Below are 15,730 nucleotides of genomic sequence, written 5' to 3'. Positions count from 1 at the left end.
TCGCGTGTCACCTCTGACACGCGTGTCAGAGGTTCGCCATCACTGCCTAGACTTTAAGCCATTCCTGCCTGACTCTGAGTCCGAGGCCCTTTCTACTTCTCCATGCTGGTTCCAGACACCCAGACCCACCTGTGGCTGCGGCTTACCTGCGGCCCCTGCTCAGTCTGGCTGTCAAAGGGGTCCCCAACCACCCGAGACTTGGCCCGGGCAACGCTCCGCTCCACAAACTCGGCATAAACATCCTCCTGCACAAAGGTCCGGGAGCCCGCACAGCAGCACTGGCCCTGGTTGAAGAACAGGGCGAAGTGGGCCTGCTCCACGGCCCAGTCCACTGGGGAGGCAGAGAGACGACCCTTAGGAGAGAAGGACCCTGGCCCCAGTGGCTGCCTACCTCCTCAACCCTTTCATGCCACCGACAGCATGGTGCCTGCTGGGTGCCAGACCATGTGCCAGGACAAGAGGGACCAGAGCTCTCCCCTTCTGTGTGTGGAGACCAAGTGGCAGACAGACATGATCACAGTGGAACCAGGGGCAGCTGGGGGACCAGCCCAGCCAGCCTATGGCGGGCAGGGAAGGCTCCCTCGAGAAGGGCAGGTCTGGGAGCTCCTCAGTAGGACCAGGAGAAAGGATGTCATGGAAGAAGAGTGGTCTGGTCTGAGAAAGCGTGGGCACGGCTGGGCACTAGCAGCTCAGCTGGCTGGATTACAGGGAGCAGAGAGGAGAGAAGCGGGGGAGGCTGGGTCGTGCTGGCTGGAGCCTGGCCTTCATCCCGAGGCCCTGGCCCAGAAAAGGATCTGATGGACAACGAGGACTGCCAGGTGAGGGAACACAGCATGGCAGCTAGTGTCCCTTCGTGGCCAAACCTCCTCGCCCTGCAAACTCACTGTCAGCATCGGACATGATGATGTTGGGGCTCTTCCCCCCCAGCTCCAGGGTCACCCGCTTGAGGTTACTGTTCCCCGCAGCGACCTGGATTAGGCGGCCAACCTGCCGGGAAGCAGAAAGAGAGACCAGCTCTCAGTGCGGGAGAAACAACCAAATGCTCTCACAGACACACAACAGAGGACCCCACAACTCGGGTGAGAAGTTAGATTATAAAAGACCTGGAGAATGTCGCCAAATCTGGCCACCTGCGTACCATCGCTGCCCCACCCTGAGCTCTTAGGATGGCAGTGATAGTAATGACACAGCAGTTATTGCTGTGTGGCTTTTACACCGAGCGCCACCTACATACCAAGCACTGTGCTAAGTGCTTTGTGTGCACTGAGTTCAATCCTCACAATGGCCGCAGAGGTAGGAGCGACCCTGTTCCTTGATTTAGAAGTGTGGGAGCTGCCCTAGCCAGTTTGGCTCAGTGTACAGAGCGTCGGCCTGCGGTCTGAAGGGGTGCGGGTTCGATCCCCAGTGTGGGGCGTGCAGGAGGCAGCCGATCAGTGATTCTCTCTCATCATTGATGTTTCTATCTCTCTCTCCCTCTCCCCTCCTCTCTGAGGTCAATAAAAATGTATTTTTAAAAAAAGTGTGGGAGCTGCATCTCAGGCTGCATCTTACTCAAGGTCACACAGCTGGTTAATGTGGAGTCAGAATTCAGAGAGCTCAAACCCACTACCCTGCCTCCCTCCCACGATGTGTGCAGTGTGGTCCCCTGCACACGGCACACTGGGCAAGGACGGGGTGCTCCTCACCTCTACATTCTCAGCTTGGCACAGAGCCACCACTGTACCTACTTGTTGAATGAACACATGTATCTTGAATGCATCATCCTTTTGGGATAGTGAGAACTTGAACCCAACACCCAGCAAGCTTGAGGTCCTGGGGATGCCTTACCTCGGTGGAGCCTGTGAAGGCCACTTTGTCCACATCCTTGTGGGAGGCAATGGCAGCCCCGGCCGTGGGACCAAATCCAGGAATAATATTAACCACGCCAGGAGGGAAGCCAGCCTGTGTGCAAACAACCAGGAGACACTGGGCATCATTCTCCCACTCCAAAGGCCTGGACAGAGGAGCACACATCCCTTCCCAGAGACGCCACGGCAGCGGGACCCGGACACAGGTGAGCAGAAGTAGTCTTATGGGGAACCGCTCGGGATGCTAACAGCACAGCAAGAAGCACGTGTCTCGGGGTTCCCTGTGGCTGTTGTCGCTCCCCCCATGGTATTCACTTGGAACAATTTCATTATTCAAAGGGGTCTTACAATGAAGCCCAAGGTAGAAAACAGGGAAGATGGGGCCTCTTTGGCTGAAGTGTGGTGACAGGGTGCTTAGCCCCTGCTCTGCAAACACCCCTCACTTTGAACTCAGGACCCTCCTCAGAACTCCTGTAGAGAAAGCTTGTAGAAGAGCACCCAGAGGTCCAGATGGACAGCCACACACCTCCTTTATCAAGTTGGCCACGTAGAGGGCGGTGAGTGGCGTCTGCTCAGCCACCTTCATCACAACCACGTTTCCAGTCGCCAAGGCAGGGCCCAGTTTCCACGCTTGCATCAGGAGCGGGAAGTTCCACTGCAGTAAACAATAGTCACTCCCGAACCCAGGCCACAGAACATGACTCCCTGAACCCCTTCTGTCCCCCTCCCACAACTCAATCGTAGTTTTAAGACAGATTCTGAGGCAGTGTGAAATAGGGACTCATTTTCCCGAGTGCTGCTTCGTACGAAGCTAAACTTAGGTTCAGTCCTCCCTGCCCTTCCACCCTAAGACAGGTCTGTGTTCCCTCCCACTTTGCAGATAAGGAAACTCAAGCTTAGGGGGACAGTGACTCACCCGAGGTCACAAAGTTCATGAGTGGCAGGGCAGGGCCCTGAACCCAAGCTGGCTTTGTCAAAGCCCACATTTGCACCCGAGCCTGCTGGAGACTGCTACACCTCAAGGCGCTCCCGATAAACTTCACCGGTTTATTATAAGGCTAACACTCACCGGGATGATCTGCCCGCACACACCCACAGGCTCGTGGCGGGTGTAACTGAAGAAGTCCCCATCGATGGGAATGGTTTTCCCATGGTACTTATCGGCCCAGCCGGCATAATAGCTTTAAAAGAAAAAGTCCAAACTGAATCAGTGACTGTCAGGGACCCCTATACATCCCAGCAGAAAGAAAAACCTCAAACTGTCTACCTGGGCGTTTCTGATAATTGCCCTTGCTCTTGGCTTGTTCCCAGAACGACTTAACTGCTAAGGTCACAGTAATCCACTCCAGGGAACTAACCTCTGATTCCCACGTTCACCTGGGATGCTCACAGAAAACACCAAATTCCAAGAGTCCACTTCGTTTTCTCAATCTGGCTCTCTGGGGTGGATGCCCAGGAATCGGTTGGGGGTTTTTTTTAGTGTATTCTTATTGATTTCAGAAAGAGACAGAAACATCAATGATGAGAGAGAATCATTGATTGGCTGCTTCCTGCATGCCCCCCAGTGGGGATTAAGCAGCCCGGGCATGTGCCTGACCAGGAATCAAACCGTAACCTCCTGCTTCATAGGTCAACCGTCAACCCCTGAACCACACCAGCCGGGCATGGAATGGGTATTTTTAATAAGCATTCAGATTTATTAAACTGACTGCTGCACCAGCCCAGCATCTGACAACCATGGATCAGATCTGGTAGAAATGTGCCAACCCATCTAACAGCTGGCACTTCCTGTATGCAGAGCAGTCACCAGAAAAACAAGTCATCAACTGGGCCCCACGCCTCGAAAAGCTTATTACCTAGACACAGGGACACAAGTGATCCGGCAAATAGGGGAGAAAAGAGCAGCATGTGTGTATAGCATGTGATGGTTAAGTTTCCAGGGAAGTAGGAAAAATGTAAAAGAAAGATGTCTGAAATGACTGTGTCTGACAGTTAGCCTGAGACCAAAGTTGACCAGGGTTTGAGCACGGGTTTGTGACCCTGGGAGAAAACTAGCCAGGGAGTTGCCAACCTATCCAGGTTAAGGCGTCGCTGTTCTCTTCCTCCCAGGTCTGTACTGCATGTGTTTTGCACGCCTCAGAATAGTTACTTAATCAGCACAGAGGCACACTGCTGCAACCCAGGGAGGCGAGGGTGCTGCCAGAGACTTGCCAGGCTGCTCGCTCTGGGGCGTCAAGGGTCTCGATGTGGGCACTGTTGACATGTGGGGCTGGATGATTCTTTGTGGTGGGAGCTTCAGGTCTGCTTTTATTTCAGGAAATCTGGTGCCTTGGAGGATATTTAGCAGCATCCCTGGCCTCTACACACTAGATGCCAGCAGCACCCCTTCCCACCCAGTTGTGACAACCAAAAATGTCTCCAGACACTGCCCACTGTCTCCCAGTGACATAGCTGCCCTGGCTGAGAACCTGTTATGTTGCCCAACCCGACTTTTCTGGTACTGCTTCTCCTCCACCTCAGTCCATGTGGCCCTGGGGAAGCAGCTGTTATCTGCACAGTGGTCTCTAAGAGCCTGAGAATGCCTCTTGGTCTGGCTAGAACCACAGAGAGAAGCAAGTCCCGGTGTGGGCAGTCAGATTCCAACATGCAGACTGGCCTGAAGGAGTCTGGTGGTGGTCGAGAAAAGAAAGAAGCTAGGGGTAGGAGTGGGCAGCAGTGAGACCTAGTGGCTTTAAGAGTTCTGACTCTGGCCCGGCTGGTGTGGCTCAGTGGTTGAATGTCAACCTATGAACCAGGAGGTCACAGTTCAATTCCCAGTCAGGACACATGCCCAGGTTGCAGGCTCAGTCCCCAGTAGGGAGCATGCAGGAGGCAGCTGAGCAATGATTCTCACCACTAATGTTTCTCTCTTCCTCTCCCTTCCTCTGTGAAATCAATAAAATACAAAAAAAAAAAAGTTGTCTGGTTTTTTTTTAAAAGAGTCCTTGCCCTGTGTGGTCCAGATCAGACTGACAAAGAGCTCTAACAAAGCTCCCATTCCTCATCTTTTATTTCTTGAGCACTAAAATGTTTATGATCAAACTAACACAAAGGAAATAAAGATTAGGGCAGAGATAGATGAAATGGAGAATAAAAAACAATAGACAAAATCAACAAAGTCAAAAGTTGGTTCTTTGAAAACATTCACAAAATTGACAGACTTTCAGCTAGACTAAGGAAAAAAGGGAGACAACATAAATAACTAAAATCAGAAATGAAAGTGAGGATATTCTGATCGAACTCACAGAGATAAAAAGGGTTATTAGAGAATACTATGAACAATTGAAGCCAATAAACTGGACAACCTAGAAACCTTTTTTCTGCAAGGGCCATTTGGATATTTAGAACATCATTCAAGGGGCATACAAAATGATCAACTTAAACATTAGGCTGCTATATTTGGTCAGATATTTAATTAACTTACCCTAATGCCTTGGCAGGGCCAGACAAAATGGTTTCGCAGGCCTTATACATTCCCTACCCCTGACCTGGATGATATGGACAAATCCAACTACAACGTAAATTAATAATACTGACTCAAGAATTGAGAAACATTTATGACTAGACTAGAGGCCCAGTGCACAAAATTCATACACAGGTGCAGTTCCTAGGCCTGGCTGGCAATCGAAGTGCAAGCGTCTGGCGTGGAAGGGCAGGTCCCAGCTGACCTCTGGGCCCTGGGCAGCACCTGGGTCCCCAGGTCCCCACACGCTCCCCTCCCCCTGAGTCCCCATGTGGAGATACAGTGAGCGTGGCCAGACACCACAGGCCAGGGTGCAGCATGGGCCTCTGGGCTGCCCAGCGGCACCACACGGATGCCGGGCGGGCAGCGCGCTCACTTCCTGCCGGCCTCGCAGACCAGCTCCTGTGTGAACCCACAGGGAGCCCGACTGGCCCCTGCAGTCCCAGTGGCTGCAGCCTGGCTCACCAGGAAGTGGCTGCGCAGGTGTGGGGAGGGCTCACGGATACCCCGCATTCTCACCGCACCTCCATCCCCGTCACCCCTGCCCCCAGGTAGCCGGCAAGAGGTTGCAGTGCATCGCCAATGCCTGCCATGTTCTGCGCCACCCCCTGGTGGTCAGCACATCATAGCAAGTGGTCGTACTCCCGGTCTCATGGTTGAACGACTGCCCAAGGGGACAATTTGCATATTAGGCTTTTATTATATAAATATAATAAATTTATTGGAATTCGTCTGGGAGTTCGACCAGGGGGTGGGGTCAGCTGGGGGAAAGGAGGAGGCCCTGGCCAGCTGCGGCCACCAGGGCAAGGGAGGGAGGCCCCAGCCGGCAGCCACTAGGGACCCCACCGGTGCACGAAATTCACTGGGCCTCTAGGATTATAATTTCGGTACTGAGGGATTTTCCCCTGAGATGGAGTCCAGTAGAACACATTTCTCCAAGTCTCATGATCTGTTTACATTATCCTATTTCTACCTCCCCAGCAGTACTCCCTCCCCTTGGGCATGGCCAGGACAAAGACCAGGAAGCCTGAGGCCCTACCGAAGACATTTGAGGACCATGTCCAAATCCACCAGGTAGGAGATGACATAGGGCTTGCCATTATCCAGGGTCTCCAAGGCCTAAAAAAAAGAACAAGATCAGCACAGACATACTGGCACAGGAATGAAACAAAGCAAGTAAGTGACAAGCAGCATAGAGGCTCAGCACGGGCTGAGAAGGGCTGTGGCCACTCGGGGCCACTGAATATCACAGCATTTCTGGGCCAGTGGCCCTCCCTCTCCAAAGGCAGGGCAGGGAGAATGAGCGGGGAGATGAGGAGAATGATGCACCAACTTCTCATTCAGTCATTTCACAAACCCATTGTTTTCAGTTTGGGTGGGAATACAGAGACTAACAAGGAGCTTCCAGAGCAAAGAGCCAGTGAAGAAAGATAGGAACCGTCAATCACGTGGGTTAAGAGTGCTAGGAAGAAGGCCAGGCTGCCCAATCCAGTCTGAGAAACTCCAACCTGAAGGACATGTCGGAGGTGACTGGGCAAAGGGGGCAGGTACAAATGGCGATGAAGGGAAGAACACTCCAGGCAGAGGGAATAGCATGTGCAACGGCCCTGATGCTCAAAGCAGCTTGGTAGTCAAGAAGTTGGGCGCAGGCAGGTGAGCTGAGCTATGTGTGAGGGCCATGGTCCAGCATGAGTTAGGAGATGGAGCCAGACCAGGCAGGGCCTTGCAGGCCACGTTGAGGAAACAGGACTTTATCCTAAGGATACAGGATGCCGTGGAAGGCCTCGGAGTGGAGCTCCATGACATAATTCGCCATCTAGAAGGGTCACTCTGGCCGCTATGTACAGAATGGATAGGCGAGAGGAAAGGGTACTGCCTCCTGGCTTTTTCTGCCTCTGGCAGCCAGGGAGAAGGATGCACAGGAGATGTGTCCATCCCTGGGGGTTTCTCTCCTGGGAAGACTCCCCAACATGGCTCTCCTCTCTCCCCTGGTCTCCTCCTTGCTTAGCCAAACCCACTGCCTCAAAAGAGAGACTCCTTTGGTTGGTGCAAGGACATATCCCAAAGGGACCCAGCCTCTGCCATTCTGAACAGTTACTTGTCAGCACTGTGGCTCCTTCCTGGTTGTCTATGGGATGCTCTGAACCCATTCGCCATGTGGGATAAGAGGGAAGGGGGCTGAGAACTCACCGCCAGGTAGGTCCGGTCCCGCTCAATCAGGTCGGCCAGGCGGTTCAGCAGCCGACCCCTGTTGGAGGCATCCATGCGGCGCCAGGGCGAGCCCAGCTGGAAGGCAGCCCGAGCGGCCTTTACTGCCCTGTCCACATCTTCCTGGAAAACACCCAGCGAGGTAGCTTAGGCCTTCTGAGCAACAGCCACCCCCATAAACTGCCCACCCACTGCCCAACAGCAATGCCTGTGCAGTCCTTCCCCGCCCCGAAGGGCTCCACCTGCTGAGCTTCCGGCTCTCCTTCCCAGGAGTCACGGAGGGAATGAGGACCCTGGCGTTTCCATTTCTGTATTTTTATTTCAAAACCCCCCAGTGAGTTTTGGAGGGAAAGGCAGTCTGGGGTCAGTGCTGAGGATTTGACCATGTTCCCCCTTCCTAGAAAGCAAGCACCATGAACTTAATTAACATTCCCCCTCAGGCAATTGGCAGTGTCCAGCAAGTGCAGGTGTACCAGCTTCCCTCTCCTTGGGAAGCTGTAAATCAACCCAGCTAAATCAGCTAGCATTTTTGATACGAGAGATGCATCTCAGGAAGTAGGGAGCACGGTTCCCATTCATCACATTTGCTGTCAGACTACCCTACAACCCAGAAGAGTATTCACATTTGCTTTTAGCAAAGGCAGCAGGCCTTAATCATGATGTAGAAAATTGTCTTAAAGCAGAGGGAAGGAGGTATTCTTGAATTATTTATAATGCCTTTTCTATTAATACATATTTTTATTAAAAGTATAATATAAAAAATTTTAGTTAACTATTACTATGTAATTACTATGAGTATATATAATGCAAACAAGACATACTACCAACACCAGAGCTAGATCTCAGGAAACCCAAATTCTACTCAATAAGATTTCCATCTGGCTCTGGGAAGGAGAGACTGGAGCAGATGTTCTCAAGTTCAATTCCATGTCTACAATCCACAACAGTATGTAGTGAACTCGCTTACTAGCACCTTTGTCTGCAAGGAAGGAGTTTCTGTTGATTCCATTTACTCAAAAATTTTAATTGCCATTTTTTAGTTTTGAAAGCAATACACACACAGCAAAGCTCCCATCACACAAGAACATATTAAGTAGAAAATTAAATTATCCTTGCCCACCCCTTCCCCGAGGTAAGCCACCAGTTCTCACCTTGTCCCCTTCAGCTACCTGACAGATGACTTCCCCAGTGGAGGGATTGATGGTGGGGAACGTCTTCTTGCTGACAGCGTCCTGCCACTCATTGTTTATGAAGATCTACAATGAGAAGGCAGAAAGTTCTCAGGACCAGTTCTCAACCTGAAACTGATGTTAAACAAAAAATCAGGAGGAACATATAAATTAACTCAATGATGTGACCACGAGGTGAAAAGCCACAGCCTTGGGGATTATCCGAGCTGGAGTGCCCGCTCTGCCGACTGACCTCGGGTAAGTCATTGGATCTTTCAGTGTCTTGGTTTCTCTGATCTGAAAAATGAAGAGTTATCTTCCTACCTTATCAGTTGTGTAACATCACCTCAAAATGTGGTGGCTGAAATTGACTTATTATCTAACAGTTGTGTCCATGGATTGGGCTCAGGTGGTTGCAAAGTGAGGGTGCCTGGAGCTGGATGTGCAAGATGGCTTCTTCACTTGCATCTGGCACCACATGGCTGCTTGGGCTTCCTGACCATATGGTGGACTTAGGCTAGTCAGACTCTCATGACAGCTGGCTTGCCCAGAAAGAATGTTACAAGAGACCCGGGCAGATGCTGACAGGTTTCGTAAGATCTAGCTCCAGAAATCACATGGCCTCGTTTCTGACGCCCGATTTCATTCATCAAAGTGAGTCACAGGCTCAGTCCAGACTCAAGGGGAAGGAAAAGCCGAAACCGGTTTGGCTCAGTGGATAAAGTGTCAGCCTGTGGACTGAAAGGTCCGGGTTCAATTCCGGTCAAAGGCATGTACCTTGGTTGCGGGCATATCCCCAGTAGGAGATGTGCAGGAGGCGGCTGATCGATGTTTCTCTCTCATCGATGTTTCTAGCTCTCTATCCCTCTCCCTTCCTCTCTGTAAAAAATCAATAAAATATATTTTTTAAAAAAGGGGGGGGGGAGGAAAAGAGGAGGCCCCACCTCTCCTTGGGAGGAGCTGCAAAGATTTTGCAACCATCTTCCCTTTAACACACTAGTGCACAGGGTGTGGAACATCGAGGCAGATCATTCCTTTGTTCACTCAGCAAACATTCAGTGAGCACCGGCGATGAGCCAGCACAGTCCTAGGGCTGCGGACACAGTGGAAACCAAACCCCATGAGGACCTTTCTTATGGAGCTGGCATTCTGTTGGGCACAGAAAATAAAGCAGACTGCCAGGGCGAGTGCAAAGGAGAAAAACTGGATCCAGGGACGGTTCTAGAGGGCGGGGGGAGATGCAGAACTTGAGCTGGGATGACGGGGAAGGGCCTCTAAGGAGCGGGCATTTGACTAGAGCCTGACTGATAAAAAGGAGCACCAAGCAAAGCCAAGGGCAGAGCTCAATCCAGGGCAGAGATTTCGGGGCCAGCAGGGCCCAGGGAGGGCTGGCCCAGCTCCGTGCTCAAGAGCAGGGGTCGAGACTAGAACCCGGATGAATCTGGGCACTTTTCCTCCTACTTGTGTCCCATGGGGCAAGGCACATTACCTTCCCCCCTCCATCCCCCAGCCTTTGGGAATCACTATAGCAACCCTCATAAAGGGCATGCGACAGTTCCCAGTGCTTGCATCAAGCCTCCCGTGGAGTAAGTGCAATGCTGTGACGATGATGACGACGACGGTGGTGACAGCAAGGAGCCAGTCAGGAAAGGGCCAACCAAAGGTCACTTTCCCAGGCTCAAATTTGGTATTTCAGCGCAGTCCCTGCCCCGCCATCACGGGGGAATCGCAGCTGTGCACCTACAGTAAAAGGCTCTTGGCATTTGGCAGGAGAGTGTGGGTAAACACCAGTCAGATTCTTTGGAAATATGTTTGTGCGGTTTCAGATTAGTTGGCTGATCATTTAATCTTAAGGAAAATGACACCTTTTTTCTTCCCGAAGGAGGGGCAGGAGGGCTGGGAAGTGGGTGATGGGTAGTTTCCAGTGGGGAAAACAGGTGTGGCAGAAAGAGCTCAGGCTCAAAGCCAGGTAGACCGGAGTTCAAGTTGGTCTTGGTCGGCTGTGCCCTGGTGGAACCCGCACACCTGTCCTCTCCTAGAGTCAGCCTCCTCCTCCTGGGGAATGTGGAGAAGGAGCCTCATGGGAGGAGTAGAGCCAACACCTAGGGGCTAAAGTGAGGATTAAATGCAACAGGGGGTGTAAAGTTGCTAAGCCCCCCCCCCCCCCCCCCCACACACACACACAGACACTACTCTAGATCCTGAGGCTGTCTTGAGATTCCTAGGAGCAAGGGCCAGGTAGGTCTGTATCATTCTGTGTCGGTCCTGCACAGCGGCATACTAAATTAGTTTGTCCTAGAAAAGTTCTGATTGTTATTTTGCAAAGATCATGAAGGATGAAGCAGAGAGGTGGGCCAGTCTGGCTAAATTCCCACTGTCCTCACCCCTGTCCCCTGATCTTTGACTACGAAACCTCGAAAGGCCACTCCCTGGCACCTATCTGCCTCTCAAAGCCCTGAATTTGCTGGCTGTCTCCATTGTTGAATTGTCAACAATCCATCCTCCCTCCAAACTGATAAGATAATCGTGGGTTTGCAGGAACCTGGAATCTTCCTTCTGCGTAGAGTTCCCATTTCCCTTCTCCTGGAGCTGGCCTTCAGGGGACTTCCCTTCCTCTCGGGAGGGACCAGGGCAGGAAGGTTCTGGAACCGAGCTTCTGCAGAAGTCCTGCTCCCAGTGAGGAGTTTCACAGTTATTTCTCTTGAATAAGTACCAGGGCAGAGTCCACGCCAAACGCATTGTAATTTCCTGCCAGAAACCCAAAGCTTGACTTACATAACACGCTTAACTTGGTCACCCTGGGATAGGGGGCCTCCCAGCTCCCACTTCCTCATTAGTTTCTAGAAGCAGAGCAACACTAGCCACTCTGAATCTGGACTGTTGGCAAAACTCACAGAGGTTGGATTCACTCCTCCTAAGTTGCACTGAGTGAACGGCCAAGTCCTGCCTCCTGTGCTACCATCCCCGGCAGGAAAGACTCAGTGAACCAGCAAACCCACAAAGTGACAAGTGGAAACAAACAGGCAGGAGTGAGGAACAGACCTCAGGGTCAGAGGGCAACAGAGGGGGAAGGGCGGGCAGAGGGACCTCTGGGTGTGTACCTAGAGCTGCTAGGGGTAGGGCCCTGGAGGGAACAGCAGACTTCCAGTTTGTAACTCCCTCTCCTCCCTCAGGAGGGGCAGGAGGGCTGGGAAGGGGGGGAAATATTCGTTTCCCATTCCCTGCTACAAGAGCACAAAGTGTAAACATGGTTTCATAAATGGTAACCAATCATTCCTTCCCTCAGTAAATATTTACTGAGCAGCAGTCAGTAGTCTAATCTCAGTGCTAGGAGCACAGCTCCTCCCTCCTAATTTCAAACAGTCCATTCCATCGTCCCTTAAATATTTACATCCTTTTCCTGACCATAAAGCCTGGTCATGAGGCAGCAGGAGGCTAAGGGTATGCATGCTAGAGTTGGTTTTCTCATCTGTAAGATGGGAGAGCAGTAACACCTGGCTCATAGAGTTGGTGGTAGAATGCAAAGTAAAAATGTAGGTAAGGCCTTCGGCACATGGCCAGATGTATCATGAGTGATGGAAAATCACTGGATTGGGGGATACCTACACATGTCCACAAGACACACATGCTTCACTGAGGATGTATTACTGTTGTAATCAGAAAGTTCATAGAGAGATCCTTTCCTAATTCCCTTTTTGTCAGTTTTCTCTTTAGTTCCTGAGTGTTGATGTCAAGAGGCTAAGAATAGAGACACAAATTTAATTCACCCCAAACCCTCATTCAGGAAACAAATTACAACTCCAATAGCACCCGCATAAAATGGAGTTTTATCATATTATCTTGAAAACTTAACAGCTTCGTTATCCCCACTGCTATTTAAGGCTGCGGTAAAAGTGGAAGGACCAGTAGTCATGAGCCAGGCAGGTGCTAAGGGCTGTACGAGAACGACCCCATTTCATCCTCACAGCTTCAAAAGAGGTCAGAATATCTCCTTTTGGGGAGACTCCAGACTTGACACCAGAACAACTGATTGAACTTCAAGGAACTGATAACCCCCAGGGAAATGGCAGCTTTGTATCCAGAGCCCCTGGTAAAAAGCTCAAAAGTTTAGGAACAGGCCTTGGCATTCTTGCCAGCGAGGTTTGCAATAACTCAACACTGAAAACAGCCCTAACCAGTTTGGCTCAGTGGATAGAGTGTGGGCCTGCGGACCAAAGGGTCCTGGGTTCAATTCCTGTCAAGGGCACTTTACCTCAGTTATAGACTCCTCCCTGGCCCAGACCCTGGTTGGGGCACATGGAGGAGGAACCAATCAATATGTCTCACATCAATGTTTCTATCTTTCTCTCTTCCACTCTCTCTAAAAATCAATGGGGAACATACGCTCAGATGAGAAAAAAAAAAACAGCCCAAGGAGCTTTAAGAGCAGTGCCAGCACGCTGGGAGACTGCAGTCCTTGGGGAGAATAGGAACATGTGACAGTACCCACTGTGTGAGAATGCAGGTACACTGTTCAATGAGACAGCTTCAGGACAGAAAGTGCGCCCATCTCATCTATGAAAAAAAAATCTGGTGCGCGCTCTCTCTCTCACACACACACAAATCCAGAGAAAATGTCTGCAAGTCATACCCCAATTATTTGCTAACAGGAAATGCCTTAGGATATTGGGAAGTTTTACAGTACTCTATGCATTTTTATACAATGAGCACGTGTTACTTTTATGATCTCCAAAAATCTGATAGGAAAAAACCACAGGTGCCCTGGCTTGGCCGGTTATGAGCTCAGGTCTCTGGACCCAAGGGTCTTGGGTTCGATTCCCTGTCAAGGGCACATACCTCAGTTGCAGGTTTCCCAGCCCCTGTGGGGGCGCTTGCAGGAGGCAACCAATTAGTGTGTGTGTCTCTCTCCCCCTCCTACCTCCCTTCCACTCTCTCTAGACATAAATGGGAAAAAATAACCTCTGGTGAGATTTAAAAAAATAACAACTTGGGGTCAGGGGGGGTGGGGGGGGAGCCTCAGGAAGAATTCACTCCACTCCCCCAACTTACATTCCCAGACTAAATTTGGAGAACAGGACTCAAGTTCAAGTTATATACCAGACCTGTGCATGTTTGTACCCCTTTTTCTCACCTCCATGTGGCCACAAAGGTTCTGTGTGCTGAAGCCTCTCCCTCCATGATATTTCTGCTTGAATATATTTTATTGATTTTTTTACAGAGAGGAAGGGAGGGATAGAGAGTTAGAAACATCGATGAGAGAGAAACATCGATCAGCTGCCTCCTGCACACCCCCTACTGGGGATGTGCCCACAACCAAGGTACATGCCCTTGAGCGGAATTGAACCTGGGACCCTTCAGTCCGCAGGCTGATGCTCTATCCACTGAGCCAAACCAAGCTCTGCTTGATCTCTTGATAGTCAAGTCTTTCAAGCATGAACTTCTTACACAGCCTACACGAGGGAATTAAAGCTGCAGCACTTCTGGCTTGTGTTGTACAAAGGACACTTTGTTTTTATTCTCTGGAAACATTCCCTAACATCAAGTGAATGTGCCTTTACCCATCACCTGCGTGCAGCTTTGCAGCCAAACTCTGGGCCTGACGTTGCTATTGAAAGTAGTCACCTGGGGGCCCACTCTCCCTTTAGTCCCCCCCAGAGGTGCATCAACAGCGCCAGAGGACCGTCTGGGTAGGAGCTTCCTCTTCCGGATCTAGATGTGAACCCCAACTCTGCCACTGACCTCAGCCTTGAGGCAAGGCGCTAAACCTCTCAGTAGCTCAGTCTCTTCATCTGCAAAATGGAGATCACCACAGTACCTACCTCCAAAGGCTGTTGTAAGGATTAAACAGCAAAACAGGTAAATGCTTAGGATGGCTCCAGTACAAAAGGTTGTGCAGGGAACTGGAAGCTGCTATTTCTGGAAGTGCCATCAGGAGTGGACGAGGTCCTGATGCTGGCGGAAGGCATGGCCTAACCCCCTTCCCACTTCACAGAAGAAACCGGGGGCTCGGAGAAGGGCAGCAACTCCATCTTTGCACGCACAAATGAACTCTCGTAACTGACTTCCCTGCGAATTCCAGCACTTTACCCAAACTCACAGGTCAAGAGAGAGAATATCGCAAAGCCCTGTGTGAGCAAGGCATCGCCAATGGGAACCGGTGTTACCCTGGAAAGCCCCTCCTTGGTCTGGTCAAAGAAAGCCAGCTCTTGGAAGGCGGACACGACCGGGAACTGCACCAGCGGCGGCCGTCCCCCGCCTTTCCCCACTCCCAGCAGCGAAAGCAGCGGGGACGTCCCGCGGCCGGGCCTCCGCCTGCGCAAAGTCATGAGCCTTCGCTGAAAAGCCCTCCCCCTCCCCGGTGTTTCCGTCCGGAGTCCCTGGGGCAAGAGCAGGAGTGGAGGGGGCAACAGACGCCCAAGGAAACGACTTAAAAGTTCCTGCAAAGAGCGACTTGCAAAAACGTCCTTCGAGTGGGTGACGATGAAGACCCTACGCAGACACCGGGGCGGCCGAGGCCCGAAAGCCAAGGCCGAAGGAGGGAGGATGGGAACACGGAGGGCAGGCGCCGTTCAGCAGGCAGCGCAGGCGCTCGGACCCAGGTCCCAGCCGGATTCTGCCACAGGGGCTGTCAGAGGCGGTGCAGGGGGGAAGGGGCGCGCCAAGTCCAACCGCGGGCACCGGGTAAACTGAGGCCCCGAGAGGCCTGGGGCCTGCCCCCCCGGGCTCCGACCCCGGGAGAGAACGCGCCGGCGGGCCCGGGCGGCCTCACCTGGTTGTAGAAGACTTCGGGCTGCTGGATGGGGGCGGGCACCGCCTGGGTGGCGGCGGACAGGAGGCGGCGGCCCCAGCGCGGCCCGAGGCCCGCGGCGGCGAGCGCAGCGGCGCGCAACATGCTGCAGCCGGAGCGGGTGTGCGGGCGGCGGCCGGAGGGCTCCCAACGTCCACGACCTCTCCCCGCCCCCGGCGGCCGCCAACCAGCTGGCGCCGAGCGGGGCGCGGGGGGC

At 52.1% G+C, this 15,730-nt stretch overlaps 2 protein-coding genes across 4 annotated transcripts in view; one reads left to right on the top strand and one right to left on the bottom strand.

Moving 5' to 3' along the window:
* LOC118678501 (putative uncharacterized protein encoded by MAPKAPK5-AS1) overlaps positions 1 to 6,426 on the top strand; it is a 24,841-nt gene extending 18,415 nt beyond the window's left edge. Inside the window, exon 2 of one of the 2 annotated variants that reach the window (XM_036354289.1) lies at positions 6,334 to 6,426. The gene's annotated coding sequence lies outside the window, so the exon portion shown is untranslated. Of the gene's footprint in view, positions 1 to 6,330 lie in introns of both variants that reach the window. The other variant, XM_036354288.1, reaches the window with a different exon arrangement.
* Positions 1 to 15,730, bottom strand: part of ALDH2 (aldehyde dehydrogenase 2 family member) — a 24,924-nt gene extending 9,194 nt beyond the window's left edge. The window contains exons 1-9 of one of the 2 annotated variants that reach the window (XR_004974918.1): positions 15,496 to 15,730; positions 8,709 to 8,813; positions 7,540 to 7,680; positions 6,389 to 6,468; positions 2,917 to 3,028; positions 2,374 to 2,502; positions 1,828 to 1,941; positions 885 to 987; positions 147 to 331 (exon numbers count right to left, since the gene is read on the bottom strand). Coding sequence is in view for 1 of the 2 variants with exons in the window: in XM_036354284.1 (XP_036210177.1) it covers positions 147 to 331; positions 885 to 987; positions 1,828 to 1,941; positions 2,374 to 2,502; positions 2,917 to 3,028; positions 6,389 to 6,468; positions 7,540 to 7,680; positions 8,709 to 8,813; positions 15,496 to 15,618 (1,092 nt within the window). In the remaining variant the exon portion in view is untranslated. The remainder of the gene's footprint in view (positions 1 to 146; positions 332 to 884; positions 988 to 1,827; positions 1,942 to 2,373; positions 2,503 to 2,916; positions 3,029 to 6,388; positions 6,469 to 7,539; positions 7,681 to 8,708; positions 8,814 to 15,495) is intronic. The other variant, XM_036354284.1, reaches the window with a different exon arrangement.

Source organism: Myotis myotis, unplaced genomic scaffold (assembly GCF_014108235.1).
Source record: "Myotis myotis isolate mMyoMyo1 unplaced genomic scaffold, mMyoMyo1.p scaffold_m19_p_20, whole genome shotgun sequence".
NCBI lineage: Eukaryota > Metazoa > Chordata > Mammalia > Chiroptera > Vespertilionidae > Myotis > Myotis myotis.
This window is presented reverse-complemented; position numbering and strand designations above follow the sequence as displayed.